Source organism: Vulpes lagopus, chromosome 9 (genome assembly GCF_018345385.1).
Source record: "Vulpes lagopus strain Blue_001 chromosome 9, ASM1834538v1, whole genome shotgun sequence".
NCBI lineage: Eukaryota > Metazoa > Chordata > Mammalia > Carnivora > Canidae > Vulpes > Vulpes lagopus.
The window spans coordinates 13,980,965-14,008,505 of NC_054832.1; the positions used below are offsets into that span (position 1 = coordinate 13,980,965).

Sequence of the window (27,541 nt, forward strand, 5' to 3'; positions counted from 1 at the left end):
TCTAGAAAAGGATTAAAAGCTTCCTCACAGTTTAGCCAAAGGATGAATGCATGGAAAACTAATGGATTTGTGTGGGCAGCATAGCCCCAGACCCCTTCTCAGGGCATCTCCTCTTCATGCCTACCCGCAGGGCAGCCTAGCTCTGGACCAGCCTGCTTGAGAGAGCCTGCTCTGGTTATCTGCGGCCCAAAGCAAGCAGAATGTAGAAGCTGAGGAAAAGGATGCCACTCTTCATCCTTGGTGATTCCTTCATTAATCTGAAGGTCAAGGAATAATTCAGTTAAAGTATAAAACTCTGTATGCAGGTTTTAAAACCCAAGACAGCCAGGCTGAGAGGGTGTGAAGAGCAGCTGGCAGGGCACCAGCTCTCAGAAGGGACAGAGGCCCAGCCCTCACCTCCTGTGGAAGCATCCTATTAAAAATGGAGAAAGAAAAAAGAATAAATGCCAAAAGCAGGCTATTGTTGTCCTTTTTTATTGGATGGTCCTGCTTATGCAGTAGCTGCTGTGTCTATAACCTCACTTGGAAACGGGGGCCCTTTGTGAGAGTAGGTCTTGATGAAAACACCTGACTCGCCTTGCTCCCTTCTCCTATCCCTGCTCCACCCACCACGCAACTCCATGAAAGCCCTTGGTTCAGGGAAGGCAATATCACGATGGGGAAGCACCCACATAGGGCAGCTAACTGTCCCAGTTTGCCTAGGACATGCTAAAATCAGGATAGTCCCAGACAAACCAGGTCAAGTTGGTCACTCTACATCTAGAAGACACAACCAGCTGCCTGGTCCTTAGACTGGCCAATATCTACGTGAACATATACGCTGGTGTTCCCAAGGCAGCTTGTTGCAGAGAGAAAAGCAGGCTTGGAACCAGCCATATTTGGATTTGAATCCAGATTCTCTCACTTACAGTCAGCAAGATTCATATCCCTGGGGCTTTGGGTGCTTATCTGGGAAATGTTAAAAACAGGATTGGCATGGAAATTTAGTAAGACCATGCCCACAACAAATGGTTATCCTTTTCCTTCCCATATTAAAATCATCATCTGGCTCTTCCACGGTGTGTGAATAATGCCTGGCATCTCCACAGTCTTTTGGGTTTACAAGATGCCTCCACAGAAACTGTCTCATCGGAGGATTCACAAGCAAGACCAGGAGTACCATACCATCAGCCCTATTTTAGAGACCAGGAGAGGAGGCCAAATGGAGAAGAGAGGCTCCAAGGTCATGCATGTGGCAAACACAACACCGGCCCATGTCCTCTGTTTCCATTCTGCTACCGCTCACCTCCTATGGTTTCAACAAAACCCTGGTAGCAGGTAGCAGGCGCAGGTAAGTCTGGGAGTTTCCTAATAGATGGAGGAGGTGTGAGGAATCTGTTTTCCAGCAAATTCACTCAGCTATCTGCTGCGACGGGGAGGCCGGGGCCTAGCCCAGGGAACAGGCAAAGTTCCAGATTGCCTAATCAGATAATTCCGCCCTCGTGCTCCTGTTTTGTACATTCTTGGAGCAAGCCATTCAAACTACTACACCTGCAGAGTCAGGGCCTGTGCCTTGTCAGGTAGAAATGTCAATTCTCGATTATTCCCCACTGCTTTGGACAGGAATACCGTGAAAGTGACTAACTGGCATTCAACACAGCTTGTTTCTATTGAGCGCCTCCTCCAAGGATGTGTGTGGGATGTGACACGTGGGTCACACCGGGCTGGGGGGGATGAAGCTACAGTGTGGCTGAGAATCCAAATCCAACGAACTGTGTCTTCAGTGAGCCATTGTTCTTGGGGATGGTGCCTACATGGCCTTCCTCCTCTGTTTGCAGGCTCCATTTGCATGGAATGCCTTCCGTCCTGCAGCCTGGCGTTGGATCTGACCTGCTTCCTCTCCTGGCCCTGAAGAGTCGTTTTCCAAGGGCCAGCCAGCTTGAAGACCTTCAAACCTCAAAGCTTCCTACCTGACTGTACGTCCCACACCAGCCCCTGCTCACTGGCTCCTTTCCTTTTTCTGAACATCCTAATCCCTTCCCACCTTAGTTGGGAATGTGGAGGGAATGCCAAGGCCAGCTCATTGGAGTGCCAACTCAAGTTTCCCTCCCTCAGGAGTCCATCTCTGGCCATCTTATCCAAAGTAGGCTACCCATCCCACCCCCACCCCCCCATCCTCTCTGCAGCCAGCTGATCCCATTACCCTATTTTGGTCTCATCATGGCCCTTATCTCTCTCAGAAGTTCTTATCCATTGACTTATTTGCCACTTGCCTTCCTCCCATCAACATATAGATGCCATAAGAGTAGACTTTGTCTACTGTGTTCTTGGCGTTCTCTCTGGATCCCAGTATTTGTCAAATCTTAAAGAATGTGTTTATCTCTATTTAAAACAAAGTGGTTGTGAGCACAAGGCTTGAAGTCAAGGGGACCTGTGGGATCATCCCACTTGCCAGCTGGGAGAAGTCACCCAGCCTCTTTAAACTTAATAAAACAGAAAAATAGAATCAATATCAGAAAAAATAGTAAAAAATAGTAGTTGCCATTATTAATCTACAGTTTTGTCACTCTCAACACCCTTGACGGCAGGCATTTTGACATTCACTTGTGCCCACATGCCTTGAAACTTCCCCTAGGCACTCCTACTTCCCCTTCCTTCAGAACATGCCATACTGTCCTAAGATGTCTACTTATTTCTCTGTCTCCTCCATGGTGACATGAATACCTCAAGGCCCAGCATGCTGCCTGTTGAACTTATACCATATATGTGTGGTGTATAAGACAAGTAGGTACCTAGCAGTTCTTCCAGAAACATGTTTTGAATCAAGCTCTCTCTAGAAAAGACATTTTAAATACACGAATTAAAAAATAATACCAGATGGCAAATGATCACGTGCTGAATTATATATAATCAAGTGATACAATGTATAATATAGAACTCGAATGGCAGAGATGGCCAACACAGAGATTCCCCAGGCCAGCCAAGGAACTAAGGTAGCTGAGGTGGGTGGGATGGGATGGGGGCCAACTGGAGACTACATCTCATCTCCAAGGCAATGATCGCTTAGTTTTAGTTCTTTGTTGCCATTGTGGTGGAATGTGGGCCTGGTGGGCTCACACAGTTACCTTTTTCCAGCAAATCTGGAAATTTGAACATGAGATTTCCCAAGTCTCCAGATTGTTGACAGCTAATTTAAATTTACTAAACGATTATCTGAGATGAGCAAAGCACGTTTGGGAGCCCTTATATAACCTCTGACCAAGAGCCCCAGGTGGCTAGATGGAGGCTGGGCCCTAAACAGGAATTAGTGGAAGAAGCTACACAGGAGGGGGACCATTAATGTGGCCAGGAATTCTGCTAAAGCATCCATCAAGCACTTACGGAGCACTTAACTAACTACGAAGCACTGGGTTATAAAAATGACTCAGAACCTGTTTCCCCTGAGACTTTCCAGTTGGTTTCAATTCAAGAAATATTGTTGAGCCATGATCACATACCTGGACACAGCTGCTCGAGACAGGGGGACAGGCACCTAGATAACTAGGTGTTGTTTCCTACTTGTTAGATCTTTGTCCCAGAGTGCTGGCAGCACACTGTCATACTTCTGTGTCCTACGGATTCTCCTATTCCCAGCCAACCTACCCAGGACCAGCTGCGGCAAAGTGGTCTACCCTAGCAGAGGTTTCTCAGACTAACAGACATGGAATGACTGTCATTGACTCTGTGAGCCTAACTCCTCCCGGTAAAATGAGTACCTCCAGGAGCTCACATGGTGGTGACACCAAGTGTTCAGGTAACAGCAGCACCTCAGAACATGTGCCCGAGGCTGTTTAGAAAATATTGTAATTTTAATCTGCACAGCAGGCACACACAAGTCTCTTTTTGGCGGAACTTGTACTGTGATCTTAGACTTGCTGAAGGACTAACTTCCATCAGGGCCCTGCCAATATCGATTGTTCGGGCTCAAAAGGGCCTAAGTAGATTGATTTTTTTTTTTTTTTTTCCTCTCTCTCACACTAAAAAGGATCACAGTAGTGTTAGTATATTCCTGTTTCCACTGGTTGGTATGCATACTGAATTAATAATAGTGTTACCTGGAAAAATTTAGTTAAAACAAACAGTGATGGAAAACAGGGTAGAAGAGGTCTTAAATTGCATTCTTAATTCCACCACGAATGAGTCTGGTGTTCCAGCGAATGCCTAAGCCTTTTTTTTTTTTTTTTTTTTTTTTTTTAAGACAAAGAACCCTTTGGTAACCTGCATCTCAGACAAGGGACAAAAATGAAAGGAAAAACAAAACACAAACCGGCAAATACAAAAGACAAAAAGCAAAATCAGCATGGAGGGAACAAGTGTCCCCTTGTGGTGGAGGTTAGGAGGCAATCCTCCTCTTCGGTCACTTCCTTCCCTAAGTCAGCAAGAAGGAAATAGATCCACCAGGGGCCTCTGCTAATTTGTCCTTAATTTAAGGACAATTAGACAATTCCTAGATCCCCCATCCCCAGGGAAAACCGACAAGCGCAAATGGTTTTTTTCTGAGCAAATGCTTTTCCTAACCCACCGGATGACTCGGTCACTCTGCAAACAACAAGAGGTTATGAAATCTACTTTGTGCCACCTTCCAGGGACAGGTTACAAACAGAGGGCAGGGCCTGGGAGCAAAGCCAGCCACTCCCTCTTCGTTCAGTTTAATAGGCCTTCCTTTCTGTGAACTTTTTTTTTTTTTCTTTTTTTTGCCTTCCTGAAAGTTTCACAGCACACGTTCTAGAAACACCTCTCAACTGAAACGCTTCTCCAGCTGTCCCAGTAAAAAAAAAAAAAAAGAAATCCTTTTCTCAATGACCTTGGGCAAGAAATACATTCCAGGAAAGGAAATCCAGAAGCCAACGCCTGTTTACTAGCCCATGACTATTGCTCGCGTCTCCAGGTCTCCAGGTCTCCAGGTCTCTGGGAACGAGGCGGAGAGGGAACAGGACAGACCCCCAAACCCTCAGTCCCTCTGTCGCCTCTGCGCTGGCAGGTGGCGCAGGTCCTTCCAATCGCTTTCGAGAGCCGCCAGCTCGGAAGAGCACGAGCCCAGCAAGCAGCGCAGCCCCGCACGGCGAGCCCCTGCTCTAGGAAGCAGCCGGGACCCCCCGCGGCCAGTGTAGACACCGCGATCCGAGGTGTCAGCCCGCCAAGCGGGTACCTGCCAGCTGGGTTTAAACCGGCTCGGGCGCGGGGGCGGGGCCTGGGCGGAGCCCCGCGGCCCGGGGGGCGGGGCGGGGCGGGGCCCCCGGAGGCTCCGCGCCGTGTGGGAGAGGCCCGGGCTCCGCGAGCGAGCGTCTGTCTCTTTAAGCGCCAGGGGCTGCCGCGCTCCCGCCCGGGGAGCCCGGAGCCGGATCTACAATCCCGTCCCTCCCGCTCCGGCGCTTGTTGCTCGCCGGGTCCGGGCTGGAGCCGCCGCCGCCGCCGCCGCCGCCGCCGCCGCCGCCGGGCAGCGAGGCTCGTGCCTTCCCCGCTGCTCGCGCGCCGCGCCGCGCCGCCTCCCCCGGGAGCAGGCTGGGGGGCGGCCGCAGCCCCAGCAGGAGGGAGGGGCGCGGTGCAAACCCGTCGCTTCCCATCCTCGAGGCTCGGGGCGCCCCGTAGCCGCGGGGGCAGACATGCGTCGCTCCCCCCTGCCCAGCGTCGCCGCCGCCCGCGCCCGGAGAGGACGGACTGCGGATCCCACACCTGCAAACTCACCCTAGAAGTCCCAAGGCGCGGCTGGGAGCAGGGGTGGGGGGTCGGCTCCCCAAGGCCTCCTCCTCTCCGCGGGTGAGTTTTCGCAGGTAACCGGAGCCTGCGGGCGGGCGCGCGGGGGAGGGGCGGCGAGACGGGAGGCGACAGCGCCGCAGGTGAGCCAGGTAGGGTGGCTCACCTGCCCCGGCCGAGCTGCGGGATCCTCGCGGGTTTGCGCGGAGATGGAGGCGTGAGCGGTTGCGGGGGGGGCGCCTTAGGGGCTAAGTTAGGGCCCTGGGGTGGAAGGAGGGTTAGGGAAAGGGGGACTGGAGTAAAGTTTCTCTTCCTCACCCCTCCTGCCTGGGCTTGGCAGGTAGGGCGCCGGCGGAAGCCGTACAGGCTGCTGATGCAATGGGCTTTGCCTGACCGAGGTGAAGTGCTGGGGGCGGGGAGGGCCCCAGTTGCCCGGCCTCCTGGGACCGGGACCCCAGAGGTGGAGAAGCGAGGCAAGGCTCGCCGCGTCCGAGCCTCCCCGTAAAGTGGCTCCAGGTGCTCAGCCCCCAGCCCTCCTTCCTTGTGTTAACCAGTTCGTCCTTTCCATGGAGGGGCTCCTACATGCCTTGCCTTCCTCTCCCAACAGGTGGTCTCGGCCCCTGTCCGGGGGACCCGTGCCGATGACCCAGGTGGTGCTTTCGCTTTCTGCCCCCTCGGCCGTGTGAACGCGTATCCGCAGCGGGATGGGTAACCAGGTGGAGAAACTGACCCACCTAAGTTACAAGGAAGTTCCCACGGCCGACCCGACCGGCGTGGACCGGGACGACGGGCCGCGCATCGGGGTCTCCTACATCTTCTCCAACGACGACGAGGACGTGGAGCCGCAGCCGCCGCCCCAGGGGCCTGATGGTGGCGGCGGCGGCGACGGCTTGCCCGAGGGTGGCGACGGGCCGCCGCCGCCGCCGCCGCAGCCCTACGACCCGCGGCTGCACGAGGTGGAGTGTTCCGTGTTCTACCGCGACGAGTGCATCTACCAGAAGAGCTTCGCGCCCGGCTCGGCGGCGCTCAGCACCTACACGCCCGAGAACCTGCTCAACAAGTGCAAGCCCGGCGACCTGGTGGAGTTCGTGTCGCAGGCGCAGTACCCGCACTGGGCCGTGTACGTGGGCAACTTCCAGGTGGTGCACCTGCACCGGCTGGAGGTGAGCAACAGCTTCCTGACGGACGCGAGCCAGGGCCGGCGCGGCCGCGTGGTGAACGACCTGTACCGCTACAAGCCGCTGAGCCCCGGCGCCGTGGTGCGCAACGCGCTGGCTCACGTGGGCGCCAGGGAGCGCGAGCTGAGCTGGCGCAACTCGGAGAGCTTCGCCGCCTGGTGCCGCTACGGCAAGCGCGAGTTCAAGATCGGCGGCGAGCTGCGCATCGGCAAGCAGCCCTACCGGCTGCAGATCCAGCTCTCGGCGCAGCGCAGCCACACGCTCGAGTTCCAGAGCCTGGAGGACCTGATCATGGAGAAGCGGCGCAACGACCAGATCGGGCGCGCGGCCGTGCTGCAGGAGCTCGCCATGCACCTGCATCCCGCGGAGCCGGACGAGGGCGACAGCGACGCGGCGCGGACTACGCCGCCTCCCGGGCGCCCCCCTGCGCCCGGCGGGGAGGACGAGGCCCGGGAGGCGGCGGTGCACTGAGCGGCCGAGCTGGGTGCCGAGCCCCTGGGCGGGAGCCCTTTGCAGCAGCAGCAGCAGCAGCTGCAGCAGCAGCAGCAGCAGCTGCCGCCGCCCCCCCTCCCTCCTCTCGCTCCCTCCTCCAGCACCTTCCGGGCCCCATCTGGGCTCCTGGGCCATTTGGAGAAAAGGAGAGTTGGCGAAATGCGCAGCCAGCTGTGGCTTGAGCTCGTTCTCTTGGATGGAGGAGGAGCAGGAGGGAGCACTAGGCGCCCTTTAGCCGGGGCACTTCCTGCCCGCCCGCTGGATCTGGCTCCCTCCAGGAGCTGGGCCGAAAGGTGGACTTGCCCGACGCTTCATCCTTGCCGGACCTGGGTCCAAACTCGACCCTTCTGAAGCACTCGGGGGTGGAGGAAAGTTCAGAGGACTGGTGCCTGCCTTGTCTCCCCCACCCCCCCACCCCCCCCACCCCGGGCTTGGAGGGGGTCCTGTACTGAAGCCTGAGCAGGTTTGTGGCGGCGCCCAGCTGGCCGAGAGCCAAGCCGCAGATAGGCGCACCCCCACCTCCACCTCGGGGTGTGTGTGTGTGTGGGGGGGGGGATGTGGGAGGCTGGGGTGATTTACTTTGGGGGGATTCCTGGGGTAGAAGGCTGGAGAGTCCAGGCCCAGGTCTGGGAGCAGCAGGCCACAACCAGAGCAGCCCCCCTGTGAAGTGTGATGAATAGTTGCCTGAACTTGGGCTACAAGACAAAGACTTTGCTACCTCCCTCTCCCCCCACCCCCCCCAAGTAATTCATCTTGGGGAGCTGGCTTCTACTGGAGTCTCCTGCTCCCTCCAAGTAAATCATTGTCACGGGCCGGCTTGGGGAAGGATTCAATTATGGTTCTGTTTTGCCGCCTTTGTTTCTCGCCTGCTGTTGTAGGCACTTAGAGCCACGTTGTTATCAAAGGAGGGAATAGCCCTTTGTGTCTCTAATCTAATTAAACCTGCATGGTTGTGTTCATCGCAGGTCACACAGAGGGTTGGCCGGTGCCACCCCATAAAGTATCCACTACAGAAGTAGTCAAATGGGGTTGCCCTGGCAGGAATCCGTCTCCCACTCATCATCTGATCCCCTTCCTGAACAGTGAAGATAATCCTTTTTTAAACTCTTAAGGCTTTGGTGGTGGGCCTGTGATTTTATTTGATTTGGGTTTTTTTGTTTTGTTTTTTATTTTTGCCTCTTGGCTGTCCCATCCCCCTCGCTCACTTTTGTTCTGCAGGTGATAAAATCTTAGGCTTGAGGTCTATTCAGTGATGAGGTGTTTGTTTTGCTAGCCACACCTGATGCAATTTAATCAAGATGCAAAGTCTTATTGTGTTGCAGCAGTCTCTTTGTTCCTTGGAGAACCCCCCCCCACCTTTCAGAGCGCTCCTGCAATTGAGAGGGGTGACAGCCATCACAAATTAAATGCCACCTGGTGTAGTCAGCACTGAATCTGGTGACAGTCCTAAGGCACAGGTTGGTAGCTGTGAGATCTGTCGGCACCAGTCTGGCCTGTACTCTGAATCTGCCACTGATCCTGTTTGCTATACTGTGGGGCCTCTAGAAATTTTTATAATCCATCTCTTGTATTCATGAGAGCTCTCGCATGATGTGTGCCCTTGATTTAACGGTGCTGCTGTGCCGCAGATTGGCATTGCTAATGCTGTCTCAAAAGTTGGGTGAAGTTTTCCTTTCCCTTGGGAGTCATTTGAGATGACACCGAACAAGTCATTTTCTGAACAAATTCTTACAGTAGGAGTGGAATCCTATTTGAGCGTCCTAAAAAGCTGTGGCCATGTTCTCGGGCCTTCTCCCTGGGGATTTTTCTAAGTCACAGCAACAAGACTTGAAGGATTTCTTTGTATACTTTTTTTTTCAAACCTGGAAGTTGATGCCATAATCTTTAAAAAGCCTAGACCGTCATCGTCGCACCTCAACATGAAATAATTGTGGGGGCATTAGCTATGTTCCCTGTTCTCACAAGGATCACCAAACAGGTCCTGTCACATTGCTAAAGATGAACCACACTCAGAGCCCTAGTCTGGGACCTTGGAGAAATGTCAGTCGCCTGGGGGAAATGTAGCTCTAGTTTCCATGTGAAATAATCTCCCAGCTTCATGTTTATATATTCTTGTTCGTGGCAAAGCCAAGCAAGGTAAAAGACATTTAGGAGAGCCTCCCACATCTAACAGATTTGGATTTTCTTTTACACTTAACGTGGTGGTTGAAAGACCAGCGTGCAGACAGCAAGAGGGGAGAAGAACAGAACAGCAGAGTCTAGTAGCTCTGGGCTGGCTAGCCAGCCAGCTTTTCCACTTCCCTGTGTGTCCCCCTCCTTGGCGCTCAATTGGAAAGTGAATGTCATTAGTCACCCGGAGGTACAGCAGTGTCTGTCGTTACAAAGGAACTGCTTTTTGTGGGAAGTCTCCACTTGAAGAACTCTTGTAGAATCCGCACCCATAAACAGTAGCATTCTGCTTCTAGAGAAGAGGTGGGGGGTTTTATGTTTTGTTTTTTTGAAAAAGAGCTAGAAGAGGAAAGCCATCTACTTTCCAATGTAATGCAAGCGTTTTTTTACTGGCTACCAGAGATGTGAAGTCTGGAACATGAAGAATGATTCCGTTGGAAGTTTCCTTAGGGTTCTCTAGAGCTCTAAAGTAAAGCAACAATCAACCAATGAAGGCTCCAAGAAAGGGGACTTCGTCAACTTCCCCTCTTTCCTCAAGGTGGCAGTGTTGTGGATAAGTGAGTTTTTAAATGTCCAGGCTATGGCTACATCTGGCACTTTAAAAAAGTAAATATATTTAATGATTTTTGTTTCTCCTTGGGAATAAGACTTTAAAACTCTTTTGTACTGTGAATTACGTATGTTCTTTGAAAGAAAGAAATATCAATTCTAATGTTCTTCAGAAGTTGTGGCAGGGATAAGCAGGACCCCGGACTGGAACATATCCTAAAAGTAATGAAACAAATTCTATTTTCTTATCTGAGCAAATATTTTATTGAGACTGCTCATGTATGTCAAAGGAGCCCACAACGTCAGCGACACCACTTTTTGTATTGAAAGAACTCCTACTTTTTGTAGCTTTTATTCCACACGTGATTGAAAATGACTTTATAGCACTAAAATGCCTAGCAGAAGACTTGACACCAGACCTTTAAGGAAATCTTTAGTTTTTATGAAAAATGACACTTCAGTGGTTAAACTTCTCATGTCTTCGGTGTTTCTGGCCCTAAGAGCACCACTAGACAGCACCACAACCACATGGAAACATATTTTTGGAAGCAAAACTTTAATTTTGTACCACATATGCTATGGAGAGTTAAGAAAAAATAATGACTACTTGTTTTCTATTTTTTTTTTCCTAACAAAATCGAATCCACTGTGTCGAAGACTCTTGATATTATGTGATCGTCTAACCATTTTTTAAAATAAATTAGAATAGAATCTGTGATCATGGTCATCGAATGGTTTTGTTTGGGAAGTTACATTTGTGAGATTTTTTTTCTTTAAATCATGGTAACTACAAACTTGACTGGTTATTCACATTTTCACTATGTTTTGTTCTTAGCTGTAATTCTTGTGCCCCATGGAAAATTACATTTACTAACATGGTAAATTCTATGTGTATTTTATTTCCTAGTGAATTGTGTAAACTATTTTTGTTGAAGATTGTATGTTAAATCAATGTTATGTTCTCATACCACTTCTTGAGAAGGAGGTTCCGATTTGAAACTGTATCATTTCCTTCAAAATGAAGGGCAGTGTTTAGTTAAAATAAAAGATCGATGACATCTTTTGAACCACTTCCTCTTCACTGTCTTATTAAAATGAAATCTATCAAGTCCTTTTGAAAAATGCTATAAAGGTTTCCAATAAACCATTCATTAGTGTTAACTGAATTTATAATTTTTTCCCCACTTGTATACCTCTTTCTGCTATGTGTGGTTCAAATATCAAGCTGCAGTTTTTCTGAGGATATTCATCTTTACATTGCTCAGTAAACATTTCGATGAATTCATTTAGTGACAAAGCCCTCCCTGCATTTGCTCTGTGAGAATTAATCACCCATTGCTTCTAGGCTATCAGTGTTCGTGAAAAATGTCTCATAAACATAAATTTTCAGTGCACATTGATTTTCAGAATCAATGCAAACATTGCTGATCACCACACTCCCATATTGGAATGTATACTGGGGCGTTTTGGTATTAGGATCAGTTGCATCTTGGGTGGTTTCAGTTTCAGACAAAGGGAATGTGTTCACTGGGTAATTGAATTACAGAAAACGGACAAATGTGACCACATGGCACCGTTGGCATCATAAGGGATGCAGATGCCAGCAGTTGATAGAGAGGCAGATGTGGCATCTGGGACTGGTGTGTGGGAGGCCACGAGCACTGCTTAGGCCAGCACCTGAAGCTACTGCCACAGTCCCATGTGGTTCAAAAGCCTGGGCTTTGTCAACAGGCTCTTAGGAGAATTTTAAATAGAAAGAACCAGAAATGCAAAAAGTAATAGGGAGCTCGGCAGCAGGAGGCCATTTATCCCTAGAGTGGGAGTCCTTAATTTATCATGGTTCTCCTTGTACAAGAAAATAGAGGGAAGGGAGCTTGATACAGAAAGTTCATTTATTCTTGGGTGATCTTGGTGTAGGCTGCTGTTTCCATTCCCTTTAAGTGGACTGAGCTTGCTTAATGTAGGAAAATGACATGTTTGGAAGCGTTTAAAAGGACCTCCAAAATGAACAGACCCAGAATACGTGAGAAGGGCTTTTATTTCCTTTTACTGAATTAACTGGGAAAATGGCTTATTGAGCAAATAGAGCCATTTTATCTGCAGAGTAGATGCAAGAATGATTGGTGTGTATTTGCAATCACAACATGCTAGGGATTTATGAAGGAGTAGAGGATGCTGAGCTCTAGCCCAGATACTGGAATGTGCAGAGATGACAAACGCATTGAGAGAGTCTTGGTTTCTCAGGGGGAATTCATTTCACTCTTTTTTGTAGGGGACATGATAATAAAAGGCGGCCCTGTTCAGAGCTGATGGTTGGTAGGTCTTGAAGTAAAGCAGATGGGTGTAGGTTGAATTAGAGTACTCCCATTAGAGAATTCAGACCAAAATTCTGAAGGTACAGATGATGGCAAAAAGGATGTAACTAATATACCTAATATTCACAAAGTACTTAACTTGGAGGCTCCTGAATTCCCAGTGCGTATCGTAAAAAGATAGACCAGATCCATAGTTTCTGTCCTCAGTGTCACATTCTAACAGGTAAGACAGGTGACTTCTTACCAAAAAGGAATTCACTGTAAATAATTTAATTTCAGTCGATGGAAACGTACAGGGTGTATGGGATCTCTCCATCAATGAGTTGGTGAAGGCTTCCCTGAGGAAGCATTTATGCTCAACTCTTCCAGAGGAGACGAGAGAAGGGTAAAGGAGAGAGCCAGGTGCTTCAGAGTGGGCACGGCTTACACTGATTCAGGGAGGGACGCTGGGGAGGGGACGAAAGAATGTTGAGTGGCCTCAAAATGCCTTTGCTTCTTACTCCAGTAGGACCTGGCAGAGAGAGACCTTCACTCTACATTTGAGGGAGTGAATGACCCTGGAGGTTGAGTTTGCCAGAGTAGAAAGCCCTCCTATCTCCTCAAGGTGCTGTCATCTCTATGATGTGAGGAGGGTGAGGTAGCAGTGATTGTAGGATGAATCAAACAGGGAGCAAGGGAGTGACACTGTCCCCTCTCCCAGAACTCCACTGCCAGCTGGGTTATAAATAGAGTGTGAATTCGGGCCTTTACCTGATGAGATTGAGAGAAGTGGCACAGGTCAGGCTGGATGGAAGCAGAGGTAAAACAGCACAAGTTTGACAGCCTTCATGCCCTGGTCTTGGAGTCATGATCGCAGAAGACATTATTTCGTTCGATTGGCCAACACAGGCCCACCATCAGAATGTAGACTTTGGTGCCTCGTTATCAATGGCCATTAATGACTCAAAAGATGAGCTTTGCTACTTTGGGGGGAGAAATTTGGACAACAATGTGCTTAACTTCCAAGGTTTGATTACCTTAATAAGCATTCACCTTAACCTCATAACTGAGGATTCTCAGTGGCTAAGCTAAACTGGAAGTAGAGGGTCTGACCTAGGCAAGAAAAACTGAATAGTGGTTAAGTCTTGACAGTCAACCTACCCGGGTTTCTCTACTCTGGGCTCTGCTCACTGTCAAGCTGGTAACTTTGGCGGAAGTTAAATATATGCTCGGAAGCCTTATTTTATCTTCTGTAGAATGTGACCTATGACATAGGTCATATTCACTTAACTCTGAATTTCAGCTGTACTTGCAAAATAACATAATGTATATAATCATATAATTGGACTAAAATAATAGTATCTACTTTAAGTGGTGGTTGTGAGCACAAAATGAAACAACCCACCTAAAGTGCAGATCAATTGCAATTGTGATTGATAAAGAGAAAATCTAGGATATTCTAGGTGTTCAAAAGCCTTATTCAAAATGAATTTTTGTCTGGTCGAGAGAGGTCTCCCCGTTAGTTCTAGAGTATTTCTTAGCTAAGCTACAAGAAACTGGTAAGATAAAGAGAGAACTCAGTACTGCAGTTGTTTAGCTACTGCTAGAGGATTTGATCTTTAGTAGATGAACCATTTAATTTTTTTATGCATTTTATTATGTTTACTCATCAATTCAACCAATATTTCTTAAGAACTTTTAAGGTATAAGGTGCCGGAGAGATGAAGGTGAATTAGAAGTGATAGTGCGGTGATAATATCAACAGCGATGAGGTCACGGTGTCGCCCACCCACCTCCGCCTCCAGTGTTAATCATCACAACAGCCTTTCTGGACAGCTGCTGATAGCTTCATTTTATAGTTGAGGGCATAGCTTTAGGGAAATGAAGCCATTTGTCCCTGGTCACAAAGCTAATAAGTGACAGCTTCTGGACTGGAACTGGAATGCTGGTCTCCAAAGCCCCAGGCCAGGATTCCTGCACTGAGAGGTCATCGCCACTCCCACCCTTTGGCTGCCTCTCCCTTCTCTGTACCCAAGGAGGATACAGAGAACCTTATTCTGCTCCTACTTTTGGCAGCATTATCTGAGAGGCAGGTAGATTTTCACTCCTGTTGCAGCAACTCTGAAGGTAGTGACCCCAGAGGTAAGAAGAGGCAGGAAGAGGAGAAGCAACTCTTCCAAGAGAGATTTTACACCCTTATCATGAGTAACACTAACAAACCCTGGGTGAATGTTGACCATCCCCTAATTACCTCCACCCTCCTGTGGCGGAGATTGTGACAATCCCTACTCAAACTGCCCCTCTCCTGTCAGTGCTTTTGTGACTCACTTTCCTCCTTCAGACCAAAATAAGGTCACACGGGCCTGCTTCAGATCTTTGCTCCAGCCCCTGACCTGCTGTGTGACGTTGGGCAAGTTAGTAACTTCTTTAAGCCATTTTGACTTATCTAAAAATTGGAGTTACTAGGACTGTCTAGTCCATAGGACTGTTCGTTGGCTTACGTGAGATAACGTATATCAACTGCATCATGGAGCACTTAGGTGTGGAGTAGGGGCCATATTGGCTCTGCCACAAATGGCATGGCTACAAATATAATATATGACCTTGAGCAAGTCCCTTTACCACACTGGGACCCTGAATTTACATTTCTGTGTATGTAGTACCCAACTCCAGCAGGGGTCCATGACAAGGTTCCAAGAGCAACTATATCCTTTGAGATGGTTCTAGAAGTTGCTATACATAATTATAATTAATACTAACTAATACTTATTCCTTGGCTATAGCCCTAAACCTCATTCATGTAAAAAATTAATATGTAGGAAAAATAATATGGAAATGTAAAAAAAAAAAGTGATAATAAGATGATTGAATTTCAGGGAATGCTTTTATTGTGAAAGATAGGGACTACACACACAAAACATTTTTTTGAATTAGCAAATTTTGTTACAATCTTTAATATTAGAAACCAAATCTGGGTCATGGGTGAGGGAAAAGGTGATAATAAGAGTAAATTAATCTGTATCTCCTTTAGGAATAGAATTTCCTCTGGAAGAAAAAGTATTTCTTTGTTTTTTGTTGTTGTTGTTGCTGTTGTTCTGTTTTAATTTTGCTTTTCAAAAATACACTAATTTTCTTTTTCTTTCTCTCTCCTTTTTTTTTTTTTTTTTTTCATACTAGGGTACATTTCTCTTTGCTACCTGGCTATACTGTCGGCCAATACATCAAAGCCCATAGAGAGAATTTTCTTGTATCTCAATGGCTGTGCATGATTTATTCTAATGGAGTCTATTTCTTTTTATATTTCAGTAAGAGCAAGGTTGTTCATAAAGCCATAAAGCATCAAACAGTGGCAGTTCTTTGTGCTGACATCTATTTTAGTACTTTAAAAAAAATTAATAGACTTTATTTTTTAGAGCAATTTAAGGTTCACAGCAAAACTGAGTGGAAAGCAGAGTTCCCACCTACCCCCTCTCCCAACCACACAGGCTCCCCCAGGGTCAGCATGAGAGTCAGTGTGGCACATTGTTACACTGGATGAACCAACATTGACACATCATTGTCAACCAGAGTTACATTAGGTTTCACTCTTTGTGTTGTGCATTCTATCATTTTGAAAAATGTATCCACCATTATAGGATCACAGAATAGCTTTACACAAGACACATCTCCTTTAATTCTTTCTCTCCCAAACTAGGAATTGGACTATTTTCAGCTCCTCTTATCAAAACTTAAGAGCCATTTCTCTGCAGGGCCCTTCTGTTTTCTTGACCATTACGAATGATGTGTCTGGCTAGAATTGTGTTCATTCATTCTTTAAGTATGAATTGAGGCCAACCCCAGGCAATGTGCTACCTACTGGGGCTAGAAAGAGGAGTACCATGTGGTCCCTGTGCCCCAGGGGCCTACCCATATTCTACTGAGCAAGATGGGCAACACAGGAAGTGCAATACCTGCGATGAAGTTGTGATGATGGAGAAGTGGCAGGCTCCAGGCATTATAGTAGCACTAGTGAGGGGTGGAGATGTTGGCAGCTAACCCCACATGGTGGGGATGGGAAAGGGTCTAGAATAGCTTTCCTGGGCAAAGTTAAGCAGATAGGCGGATATCATATCAGAGGAAGATTCTAACATAATCCTGCTTCCAACTCATCAACCCTTTATTTAGGGAGCAAAATACACATCTGTCTCTATATGTGGCTGGGGGAGCGGAGCATGAGAAAAATACTATCAATTGCTTAATAAATCCTCTTTTTCATAGTGCTGATACAGATTTCAGTCAACGAGGGCACATTATTAAAAACTCTGAAAGGATAATTTCACTGCATTAAAAATGTTCTGTTCTCTTTTAACACCATCATCCCGCTGACTTTAGGCATAGCCAAGCAGTTCCAATACAGTTGGGACTGAGGCTGCTTTCCCTGTGTTTGAGGAAGCCAAGAGGCACTGTGGAAAGCATTGCCTGGCATTTGAGTCAGGCCTGGGTGTCAGCCCGGGACCTTTCTTTCTGCGCCACTGGGGCACATGCCCTTCCTGGCTTGGGAGGCCATAGTGTATTTATTTGTAAAGTGGGAATAACATGTCTCCCATCATGCAGGGTTATGGATTGGTAATATACAGAAATCACTCAGAAGTTGGGGATCCCTGAGTGGCTCAGTGGTTTAGCACCTGCCTTCGGGGCCAGGGCATTATCCTGGAGTCCCAGGATCGAATCCCACATCAGGCTCCCTGTGTGGAGCCTGCTTCTCTCTCTCTCTCTCTCTCTCTCTCTCATGAATAAATAAATAAAATCTTTAAAACAAAAATCAAAAAACAAGTATTCCTGGCAGGAAGTTTTATGCTTAGGGATCGGTTGCTATGACTATCCATTTCCCCTTTTTCACTTTTGCCCTATATTCACGCCTCACCAAAATCTCACAGGTGCATTTCAGATCTGAGCAGGTTGAGCCAAAGAAACTTTACCAGAGTTAAGAGATGATGTGACATTTTGGTTTTGTAATGGTTAAAACTCTCTGCCTCCAGGTGTTTGGAGAAAAATCATAAATATATGCACACACAAACCTATGTACACATGCACACAAACAAGCCAAATGCATCATTTCATTTGAATCTTCAGTTTCTCCCCAACCTGACAACCAAGGAGGTGCAGCTCAAGCATTGAAATCATCATATCATCTTAAAGCTGTAACTGTTTTATTACTTCCTGGTTAGTGCCTCTCTCTGCCTGCCCTTTCAGCCTATGAATATTTTTTATTAATATAATTTTATTACTTTTTTCTTACAGTTCAAAAATAATATGTACTTAAAAGAAGTTCAAATACCAAAGTGTATAAAGTAAAAGAAAGGACATCTTCCATTGCCTTCTTTCACCTTATTCCACCTGTAACCAAGGGTTATTAATATCAGGTGTGCTGCGTATTCCTTCTAGATTTTTTTATATGAACATTCAGACATGCTTAGCTGCATGTATTTTTCCTGTTTTTTAAAAAAATATTTTATTTATTTATTCATGAGAGACACACAGAGAGAGAGGCAGAGACATAGGCAGAGGGAGAAGCAGGCTCCATGCAGGGAGCCCGATGTGGGACTCGATCCTGGGACTCCAGGATCATGCCCTGGGCGGAAGGCAGGCTCTAAACCGCTGAGCCACCTAGGTGTCCCAAGTTTTCATAGTAAAAAGATTCTGTTTCTTATTTATGCATGTTTTATTGATACTCATTTCAACTATATCCAATTTTTCCTGATTATAAATGATACCACATACATTTTTTGTTACACCTGTTCTTGGCATGCATGAGAATATTTCTAAAGGATATAATCATTGAAGTGAAATTTCTAGATTAAAGGTTATGCAAAAATGTAGATTTTTTTTATTTTTAATTTTTTTGAGAGTGAGGGGAGGGATGAGGAGGGACAGAGGGAGAGAATCTCAGGCAGGCTTCACACCCAGTGCAAAGTCCCATGTGGGGCTGGATCTCACAATCCTAAAATCATGACCTAAGCCAAGATCAAGAGTCAGATGCTTAACCAGCCGAGCCACCCAAGCACCCCTGAAAAATTTAGATTTTGATAGGAATGACTATGTGACCATCTATAAAAGATTGTGCCAACTACGGTAAAGCTTTTTGAAAATATTTGCTAACTTAGAGGTGAAAAATAGGACATAATTGTTTGAGTTTCAATGGGAGTTTTATTTTTTTACCACCTGAGCTAGTCTCTTTGGTATCTCTAAGAATTCAAATCAACGGTTTACTAGTTTTATTCTATTATAAGTATTCTAATTCTCTTCAAAGAACTTGGTGATAGGGTCAGCCTGGGGAATTCTAGAGTTCAATCTGTGAACTTGAGCAAACAGTAGAAAGGTAACAGTGAAAGGTATCCAAAATTATCCTTTTAAAAATGTCAGAGTGTGCAACATTCTGGTGGCTTCCCATGGTGCTTTGAATAAAATCTAAGTTCTTTACTATGGCCTGTTGACCTGCATGATCTGGCCTCTGTTTATGCTGTCAACTTCACTTCTTATCACTCCTTCTTACAGCTATATCCCAGCTTCACAGGCCTATTTTTTTTTTTTTCTCTAAATGCACCAAAGTTTTTCCTTCTTGCTCTAGAGCAGCATTTTCATACACTTCGACTACTGACCTGCAACAGGAAATGAACCATGTATCACAACTAAATGCCTACATATATGTATGTGTGTGCATGTGTGTGTATATATATGTGGGTATATGCTTATATCTGAATCTAAATGTTACCAAACAACTCCTAACTGTACTGTGATACCATGTAGCAAGATGATGCAGAATCATGGCCCCCCAAAATTGTCTGCACCCTAATGTTTTCTGACCAGTCGAAATCCTAAAATTGAAGATTCACTGGTAAGGGGAAAAACTATCCAGAGCCTCATAGTTTCACCACTTTACAGTTCTCTTTGGACAAACCTTTAATTTTAATGAAATTTTCACAATACCTGTGACCTCCTTGGCCTTTCCTTTGGAAATGCACATGTTCACCACATTTTTTGGAACTTCCACAGCCCTAGGCTAGAATGAATTGTGTTCGGAGTCCTAGATAATGCTTCAATAGTCTTGTTGGAGAATCAGAGATACTTGAAAGTAATAAAGAGAATGAGACATTCATTCCCTCACAACTGTGAGATGTAGTTAGGGACTAAAGGACATTTGAGCCACCTTCATCAACTCCTTCCATCGTTGACAACGCCAACTTAACGTCTTGGTAACATTAGTCATTGTCAAAGTTTGTTTCCTAGGTATTGAATTAAATCTCTACACCCTCTTAAGATATTACTACCATCCTCCTTGAATAGGTATAGAAATTGAGCCTCTGAGAAAAGGAAATTAAATGTTTACTGAGCACATACTATATTCCAGACCCCATGACTGGAATCTTACAAATGGTATTTCATTTAATCTTCAGTGTGAGTTTGGAGGTTGCCACTATGATTCTCATTTTAATATGAAGTCATGATTCGCTGAGCTATGAAATTGCTGAGCTATGAAATGGGCCCAACAAGATCAACCTACAGTTATCTGACTCCTGGGCCAATGTTGTTCTTCCTGCGACATGGCAGGTTCTTCCAGTGGTTACACTCACTCTCATTTTGCAAGTGTTTCCAAGTCCCACAATCACAAAAGCTTCTCTTCAGATTTCCTCAGTGCTGCTGAAAGTTGATGAAGTGGAACATTGCACCTACATCTTCTTCACTGGCCCCTGGTACTCTGAAAACTGAGTAGATGAAGGCAAGAAACTGGGCAATCCAACTGAGAGATGACAAAGAGCTGAGGGAAGATGACACCCCATGTGCAAAGGGCTGTGGTTTTCCCTTTTACTTGAAACTTATTATTTGGGCGTAATTTCAAAGTTGCTTGAATGGGCATAGTGCAGAGTGAGCATGGTCTACCCTTGATGCAGATTCATCTTTGTCAACATTTTATTCCATCTGCAAAGTGCAGGTGGGATACAGGAACTTAATGTCATTCTTGCCCACAGACTCTGCGTGTCTAGCATATTTGTTAATTCTCATTTGAAGTGTCCTCCAGCCCAGCTCTCTTAACTCGCCCTTTCTCCCCATGTTCTCAATTTCAGTTTTGCACTATTGCCCAGGATTTCTCACTCTCTCCCATTGCAGGTGTGAGGCTGGCTCTGCCATAGGTCAGTGTGAATTCAGATCACTGGTCTACCAGTTACCGGCCATTGTAACTTTCGGAGAGGCATTTAACCTCATTGAAAGTATGAACCTGATATAGCACCTTCCAGAGTGTTTGTGAAGATTATATGGAATCATATGAGAGAAAGAAGTTAGGCAGAGTGCCAATCACAGAGTAAATTCCCCTAGAAATGCAAACTCGTATTGCAAAAGACCACATCCATCCTGTAGCCATTCGAACACCTAAGCAGATACTAAAATCTTGAAATACTTCCATAGCAGTAGGTAAATAGCTGCTTCCCTGAAACCCATCCCTCACCAACCACAGCACCTCCTTTCCTGACCACCTGGCTACTGCCCTGGGACACCCATAATATCCCCACAGACTGACAGGTATATGCACGCAGAGCTGGGGCCTCCAGCATTCAGCTGCTGCTCTATGTGAGGCGTTTTGATTGGTTGATGACTGCTGAAAAATGTTAATATCTCTGCAGAATATTAGCTTAAGTGCCTATAAATACTATCACCCCCATTTACAAATGACAAAGGAAGTCAGGGGATGGAGGGAGTAATTTTGTCCAAAGTCATACAACCGATTATGACTTAAACTTGAGACTGTTTAATTTCCAAAACTTTGCCCAGTCCCTGAGGAATGGAGTCCCAGACCCCAAGCACCTGTGACCTTGGGCAGGAGACTTCATCTCCTAGAGGAGGAACAGAGTGCAAATGATCCTTCTGGCTTCCCTACCTCTCCAGGCATAAAAAAAGTGCTGACATACAGAAGTTTTCCTTGTCTTTTTGTTCACAGCAAATAATTAAGTTCAGTGGTCAGTCTTAGGCCAGAGATCAAACTCAACTTGTTAATTATTCACAGAGTTGATAATTCTGCTTTTCTCTTGAAACTGTTGAACCAGTTGGGACAAGCCAGGACTACAAAGCTGGTAAAACGGACTTTTTGAAAATAACTCGTTGAGTCAGACGATTGGAATATTTTTAGAGAGGGAATGTGAGCCAATGAAAGTAGGAGAGCTAATAATTTGGGGTTAGTTTGTTTCCAATGGTACCCAAAGGGTAAAGGGAAAGTTCAAGCCCTTCTTCCTCAAACTCTCCAGAAGTAACAGTTAATAGCAGAATCTTATATCTTTTTCCAGAAATTAACCAGTTAGCCTGCCTTCCTTCCTTCCATGCAAATGGAATCATAATATATTAATGGCTAATATTTATCATGTGCTCTCTATGTGCCCGGGAAGATTTTCAGGATCTTGTCTGGACTGTATGTCATGTAACCCTCTATGAAATAGGTACTGCTTTTATTTTCATAGTTTAGATGGGAAAACAGGCCCAGAGGGGTTAGATCACTTGCTTAAAGTCACACAACAGATGGGTACAAGGAAAGAACTTAGTAAGTCAACATAAATCTGTCTTATTCTAGCTATCTTATTCTGTTTTATGTCTCAATAGTATCTCTTTATGGAATGGATTGTAGTTTCTTTAACTTATTGTTGAATTTTGAAGTTGTCTAAATCTGTTCTAACTATCACAGCTACATCAACCAGCTTTGTATATTTATCTTTGAAATTTGAACTTTTATTTGATGTTTGTTGTGTGCCAGGCACTCTGGGACACTCTTGACATGTATTTGTCATTGAGTGCTCAGACTTACTCCATGACTTTAGGAATTGTCCCTGATGCAAGGAAGGATATTGAGACTCTGAGCAGTTAAGTAACTTTCCCAAGGTCCCAGAGTTCATGAATGGCAGAAAGTGGAATTGAACTCAGGCTCTGAGTCCAGGGGCTGTAATACTACTGTTGCTATGGTATGTACATGGTTGTGTATGAAAATACCCATGAGGAAGTCGCATGTCTGCAAGAATCTTCCCCTTTAATACCATTATCCTTTATTCTTTTTCTTGTGTTATGATTTCACACCCATTAAACAGAGTTAATAATACTTACTACTATGGGCTGAATTGTGTTCCCCAAAATTCATATATTGAAGATCTAACCCACAATGTAATGGTATCTGGAGGTTGGAACTTTAAGAGGCAATTAGGCTTAGATGAGGTCATGAGGATAGAGCCTCCATAATAGGATTAGTGTCATAAAAAGAGACACCAGGGGAGCACCTGGGTAACTCAAGTCATTTAAGTATCTGCCTTTGACTCAGGTTAGGAGCTTGAGGTCCTAGGATTGAGCCTACTCTTGGGCTCCCTGCTCAGTGGGGAGTCTGCTTCTTCCTCTGCCTCTCCTCCTGGCTTATGCTTTTTCTCTCTCTCTTTAGCTTGCTTTCTCTTAAATAAATAAAAATTAAAAGAAAGAAGAAAGGAAGAAAGAAAGAAAGAAAGAAAGAAAGAAAGAAAGAAAGAAAGAAAGAAAGAAAGAAAGAAAGAAAGAAAGAAAGAAAGAAAGAAAGAAAGAAAGAAAGAAAGAAAGAAAGAAAGAAAAGAGAGAGACAGAGATACCAGAGAGCTTGCTTCCTCTCCTCTCTCCACCATGTGAGCACACAACAAGAAGGTGAATGTCTGGAAGCCAGGAGGAACATCCTTGCCAGAACCTGACCATACTGGAACCCTGATGTATTTCTAGCCTCCAGAACTGTGAGAAATAAGGTTCTGTTGCTAAAGCCACCCAGTCTGTGGTATTTTGATATGATAGCTCAAGCAGACTAATTACTTAACTTATAAAATTATTTTAAAATTAACAGAAACAACAAGGAAAAACATCTAGAATATTTATAATGGAGTTATCATACGCCAGATGTTGTTCTAAGAGCTTTACATGTACACTAGTTTCTTAGGGCTGCCATAACAAAATACCACAAACTAGGTGGCTTAGAACTATAGAAATTTATTCTTTCACAGTTTTGAAGTCTAGAAAATCCAAAGTCAATATCTTCATAGGGCCAAACTCTCTTAAAAGTCTCTGAGGAATGTTTTTCCTTGCCTTTTCCTAGCTTCTGGTAGCCCCAGGCATTCCTTGGCTTGTGGTAGCATAACTCTGATCTCCACCTCTATTGTGACAAGGCATTCTCCCCCTGTGTCTGTGTCACCACTTAATTATCCTCTTATAAGGACACCAGTCATATTGGAGGAAGGGCCTATCTTACTCTAGTTGGACCTCATCTTAAGTAATTACATCTACAATGACTCTATTTCTAAATAAAGTCCCATTCTGAGATCCTGAGGGTTAGGACTTTAACATATCTTTTATGGAGAGAAAAAGTCAAGCTATCATAATATACATATTTTCTCATCTAATCTCTGCAGCAACACAATGAAGCAGATATTAATATTCCCATTTTATGGATGAGGACATCAAGGCTCAGAGAGTTCACATCACTTGTCCAAGGTGACATTAGTGGTTAAGCAAATGTATGCTCTTGCCTTGCTTCTTGGCTAATAGAGATTGGAGGCAGAGTAGACACTCAGAAGAAAATGTGGGTTTGTTTTATGTTGAAATGCCTGACAAATAGCAAAAAACTTTAGACTAATTAATACCCCTTATGAACATAAATGTAGAAATCCTTAACAAAATATAAGCAAATCAAATCCAGGCATATGTAAAAAAGGATAATACACCATGATCAAGTGGAATTGAATGTATTCAAAGATAACCGATTTAACTGATTTGTGATAACTGATTTACCTAGTGAGTCCAATGTTTAGGCTTTCTCAGGAATAACTTCTATAAACTTTTTTTTTTTTTGTATGATATGACCCACACCCTCCTATTTCATTGCATGTCTTGTATCGTTTGCTATTGTTAATGAAAACTGGACATTTTAAATAGTATGATGTGTCAAGTCTGAAAATCAGATTCTCTTCTCCAGGCTTTTTGTTATTGCTGCAGTTTGCTAGTTGAGCGACCTTCTTGGACTATTTCTATAAAATCTGCATTCTGTGTCATGCATGGCTATTGAAGTGATAAACTAATGACCAAACAAGAGATTTCCATAAAACTACATGAACTAATAACCTTCCAGCCTTTTTATGGACTGTGTGTGTATGTGTGTGTGTGTGTAGTTATGTTTTCAGTGCTCTGGCAGGCAGTTTATGATTCTAGCTTATACTTAACTCCTTGCTCATGCAGAGCATGACAGCATAACCAGAGGTGAGAGAGTAGGACATATTTAGCGCTTTCTGGGGCATATACACAGTCCTGAAAATGCACATGGGCTTCTGGATTCCCAGTAATATGCTGGAGCTTTTCAAAGATGCCTATGGATATCTCATTATCCAGCTTTTCTTTTTAATATATTTGATTTGCACTTGTTAGCTCTAACTGTTAACACATCTCTGGGCAGCTGTGATATTAAACAATTGCCACTGATTGTATTTGACAAATACTCTGTGGGTGGGGCTCCTCACAAAGAACATGCCCTGATTAGATCAAATAAAGACATCCTTAAAAGTGGAGCTTTTTTTCACAAACTGCCAGATAGATCGCATGGTGACAATTTCTAGGAATGGGACTTTCTGGAAGCTCCAAACCCATTTTGCTTTCTTCAGTAGCTGCTAAGCTGCTGTTTTCACAGCTACTGTAGCTGCGAGGCTTTTGGCTTCCAGTGCTCCTGAATTGCTGGGGAGAGGCTGATGGGTATAAGTCTGTTAAAATGCCACAAAGCTCACTATTCTTGCCCAAATTCAGCCGTATTTCTTGAATAAATACTGCTTGGATTACTGGAAGCCACTGGTGATTTTTCAGAGTTATGAAACAGGTATTTTGACACTTTTCACTCATGTTCTCATTGCTTTTATAGAGAAATGGGTTTCAGAGGTCCTCAATCAACCATTTCAGAACAACTAATTGTATATCCATTTTCTGTAGGTATGTAACAAATCAGCACAAACTTGTAGGCTAAACTCACACCCATTTATTATGTCATATTTTTGTAGGTCAGATGTCCTGGCCCAGAGTAACTGGATTTTTTGTTCAAGGTCTAACAAGCCTTAGAATGAATTTTTTCTTTGAGCCAGGCTCTTCTTTCACCCTCATTTGGGTAGTTGGTAGAATTTAAATTTTGACTGTAGGACTGAAGTCCCTGTTTTTATGCTGGCAGGCAGTCCATCTCATCTTCTCAAGGCTACCCCTATGTCCTAACCATGACCTGGAAACGTACTTTCTTCAAAGCCAGCAGGAAAAATCTCTCCCCGGTTTGTTAAGTTATGTAACTGAAGTTACATAGTCTAATCATGGGAGTGCCTAGCCTATCATATTCACAGGACATGTTCACATTCGGGGAGCAAGGATTATATAAGGTATGTTTACCAAGGTGTGGTGTTCTTGAGGGGATTCTTGTCTTAGAATTTTGACTACTATAAATTTAATTGTAGGTTTTTGTATAGCACTTTTGTATAAAGTGACCTACTGTAATTGTCACGACAGCAATTTGAGATAGGCAAGGAAGGTGTCCCAAATCTTATTTCAGAGATGTGAACTAAAAGGCTCAGAGCGATTATATTACTTTCTTTCTTTCTTTTTTTTTTCTTTTAAGGTTTTATTTATTTATTCATGAGAGACACAAGAGAGAAAGGCAGAGACACAGGCAGAGGGAGAAGCAGGCTCCTCTAAGGGAGCCTGATGCAGGACTCCATCCCTGGACCCCGGGCTCACACCCTGAGCAGAAGGCAGACACTCAACCGCTGAGCCACCCAGGCATCCCACAATTACATGACCTTCTCACCAGCACACAGGTAGAATTAAATCCTCTGATTTCAGTAGCGTCCTCTGTCCCAGCACACCTGTCTGTCATGTTAAAGGTCAGTCCTTTCTGAATTTTGTTTGTTACATGGCTGTGAAGATGTTAGTACCTGCGGCCTCTTTAAGGAACTCTGTCTCTGGAACAGTGTCCCCTGGGCTCCAGCATCTCCTGCATGTGTATTTGGGGAGAATACCTGAGCACGGAAAATAGTATTAACCTGGAGTTTTGATAAAATGAAGTTTTCAGGGGTGAATTGCAATTTAAATAGCTGAAAAATTCCATTTACTTCCAGCAATGTATTCTGAATGCTCCCTCCGGCCCAGCTCAAAAGGAGCAGACAGTCATCTCCCTCAGAAAGTAATGGAATTTTTATTTTTGTCTTAAAAGTGCCTTGAAATCAGCAATCTCAAGGCTGGCAATGGGGCTTCCGTGAAGACATCATCAGAAAGAATAGCAGAAGGCTCTGGAGGTAGTCAGCCATGGACCGAACTCATTCCCCCTGCAATTGAATGGTTTTGCAGATGGTAGAGGAAATTCACCATTTAAGACCAGCATTTCCACCCCCTCCTCATACTTAATCTCCTTATCCAGTGTGTCCAATCATCTAAAAGGTAGCAGGTTTTCTTTAGTTCCAATTCAAACCTTCTAATCATTCTGTGCCTTTCTATCATAATACAAAAGTCTACTGTGGCCCTCGTCAATCTTTCAAATGTTTGAGGACAGTGGAGCTGGGATGTTGGTTCCTTCTCGGGATTCCTTTTACTTGGTCCCCACACAAATTCCCCAGCTGCTGTGAGAAGATAATTTTCACCTTTCCACAAAGGCCATCCCCATGCCTCAAAGTGGCAATGACTAACTGGCATATTTCATGCTCCAGAACTCCCTATGAGCTCAGGCTAAAGCTAGATCTTGCTGAGACCACATCCTGGCTTAGCCTCCTCCCCTGCCCATGCTGCTTCCTGCATTTGCTCTCTCTTGAGGGCCCTCCCCAGTCCTTGAACCTGCCTTCACCCAAATCACTCGTCCCAGGGGCTGCTTTGAGGGCACAGACCTAAGACAGAGAGTAGTGAAGTTCTGCTATACCCTTCGTCTAAGTTCAAAATAATGTCATATTCAGGAATTGAAGGCTTAGCTACAAAGAAATATTGGAGAGCCCCACTTGTCCTCGCTAATGTGGAAGTAATTTACCTCTCAGCCTCAGTTTTCTGGAATGAGGCCACAGATAGAGAAAAGGCCTATTAAAGTAACCGATCTAGATATTGTGAAATAAAAGACAATCTGTA

The 27,541-nt window shown here is 45.1% G+C and overlaps 1 protein-coding gene across 3 annotated transcripts; it reads left to right on the forward strand.

Annotated features, from left to right (window-relative positions):
• Positions 1-5,324: 5,324 nt before the first annotated feature.
• On the forward strand, positions 5,325-11,261 carry LRATD2 (LRAT domain containing 2). Of its 3 annotated transcripts, none has more exons than XM_041769477.1 (2): positions 5,325-5,789; positions 6,320-11,261. In XM_041769477.1, exon 2 carries the CDS (start codon positions 6,417-6,419, stop codon positions 7,359-7,361), a length of 945 nt encoding a protein of 314 aa, XP_041625411.1. In that variant the 5' UTR covers positions 5,325-5,789; positions 6,320-6,416; the 3' UTR covers positions 7,362-11,261. The 3 variants fall into 3 exon arrangements, with proteins under 3 accessions (XP_041625411.1, XP_041625410.1, XP_041625412.1); XM_041769476.1 differs by having other exon boundaries at positions 5,325-5,775; XM_041769478.1 differs by lacking the exon at positions 5,325-5,789 and adding an exon at positions 5,830-6,228.
• Positions 11,262-27,541: the final 16,280 nt, after the last annotated feature.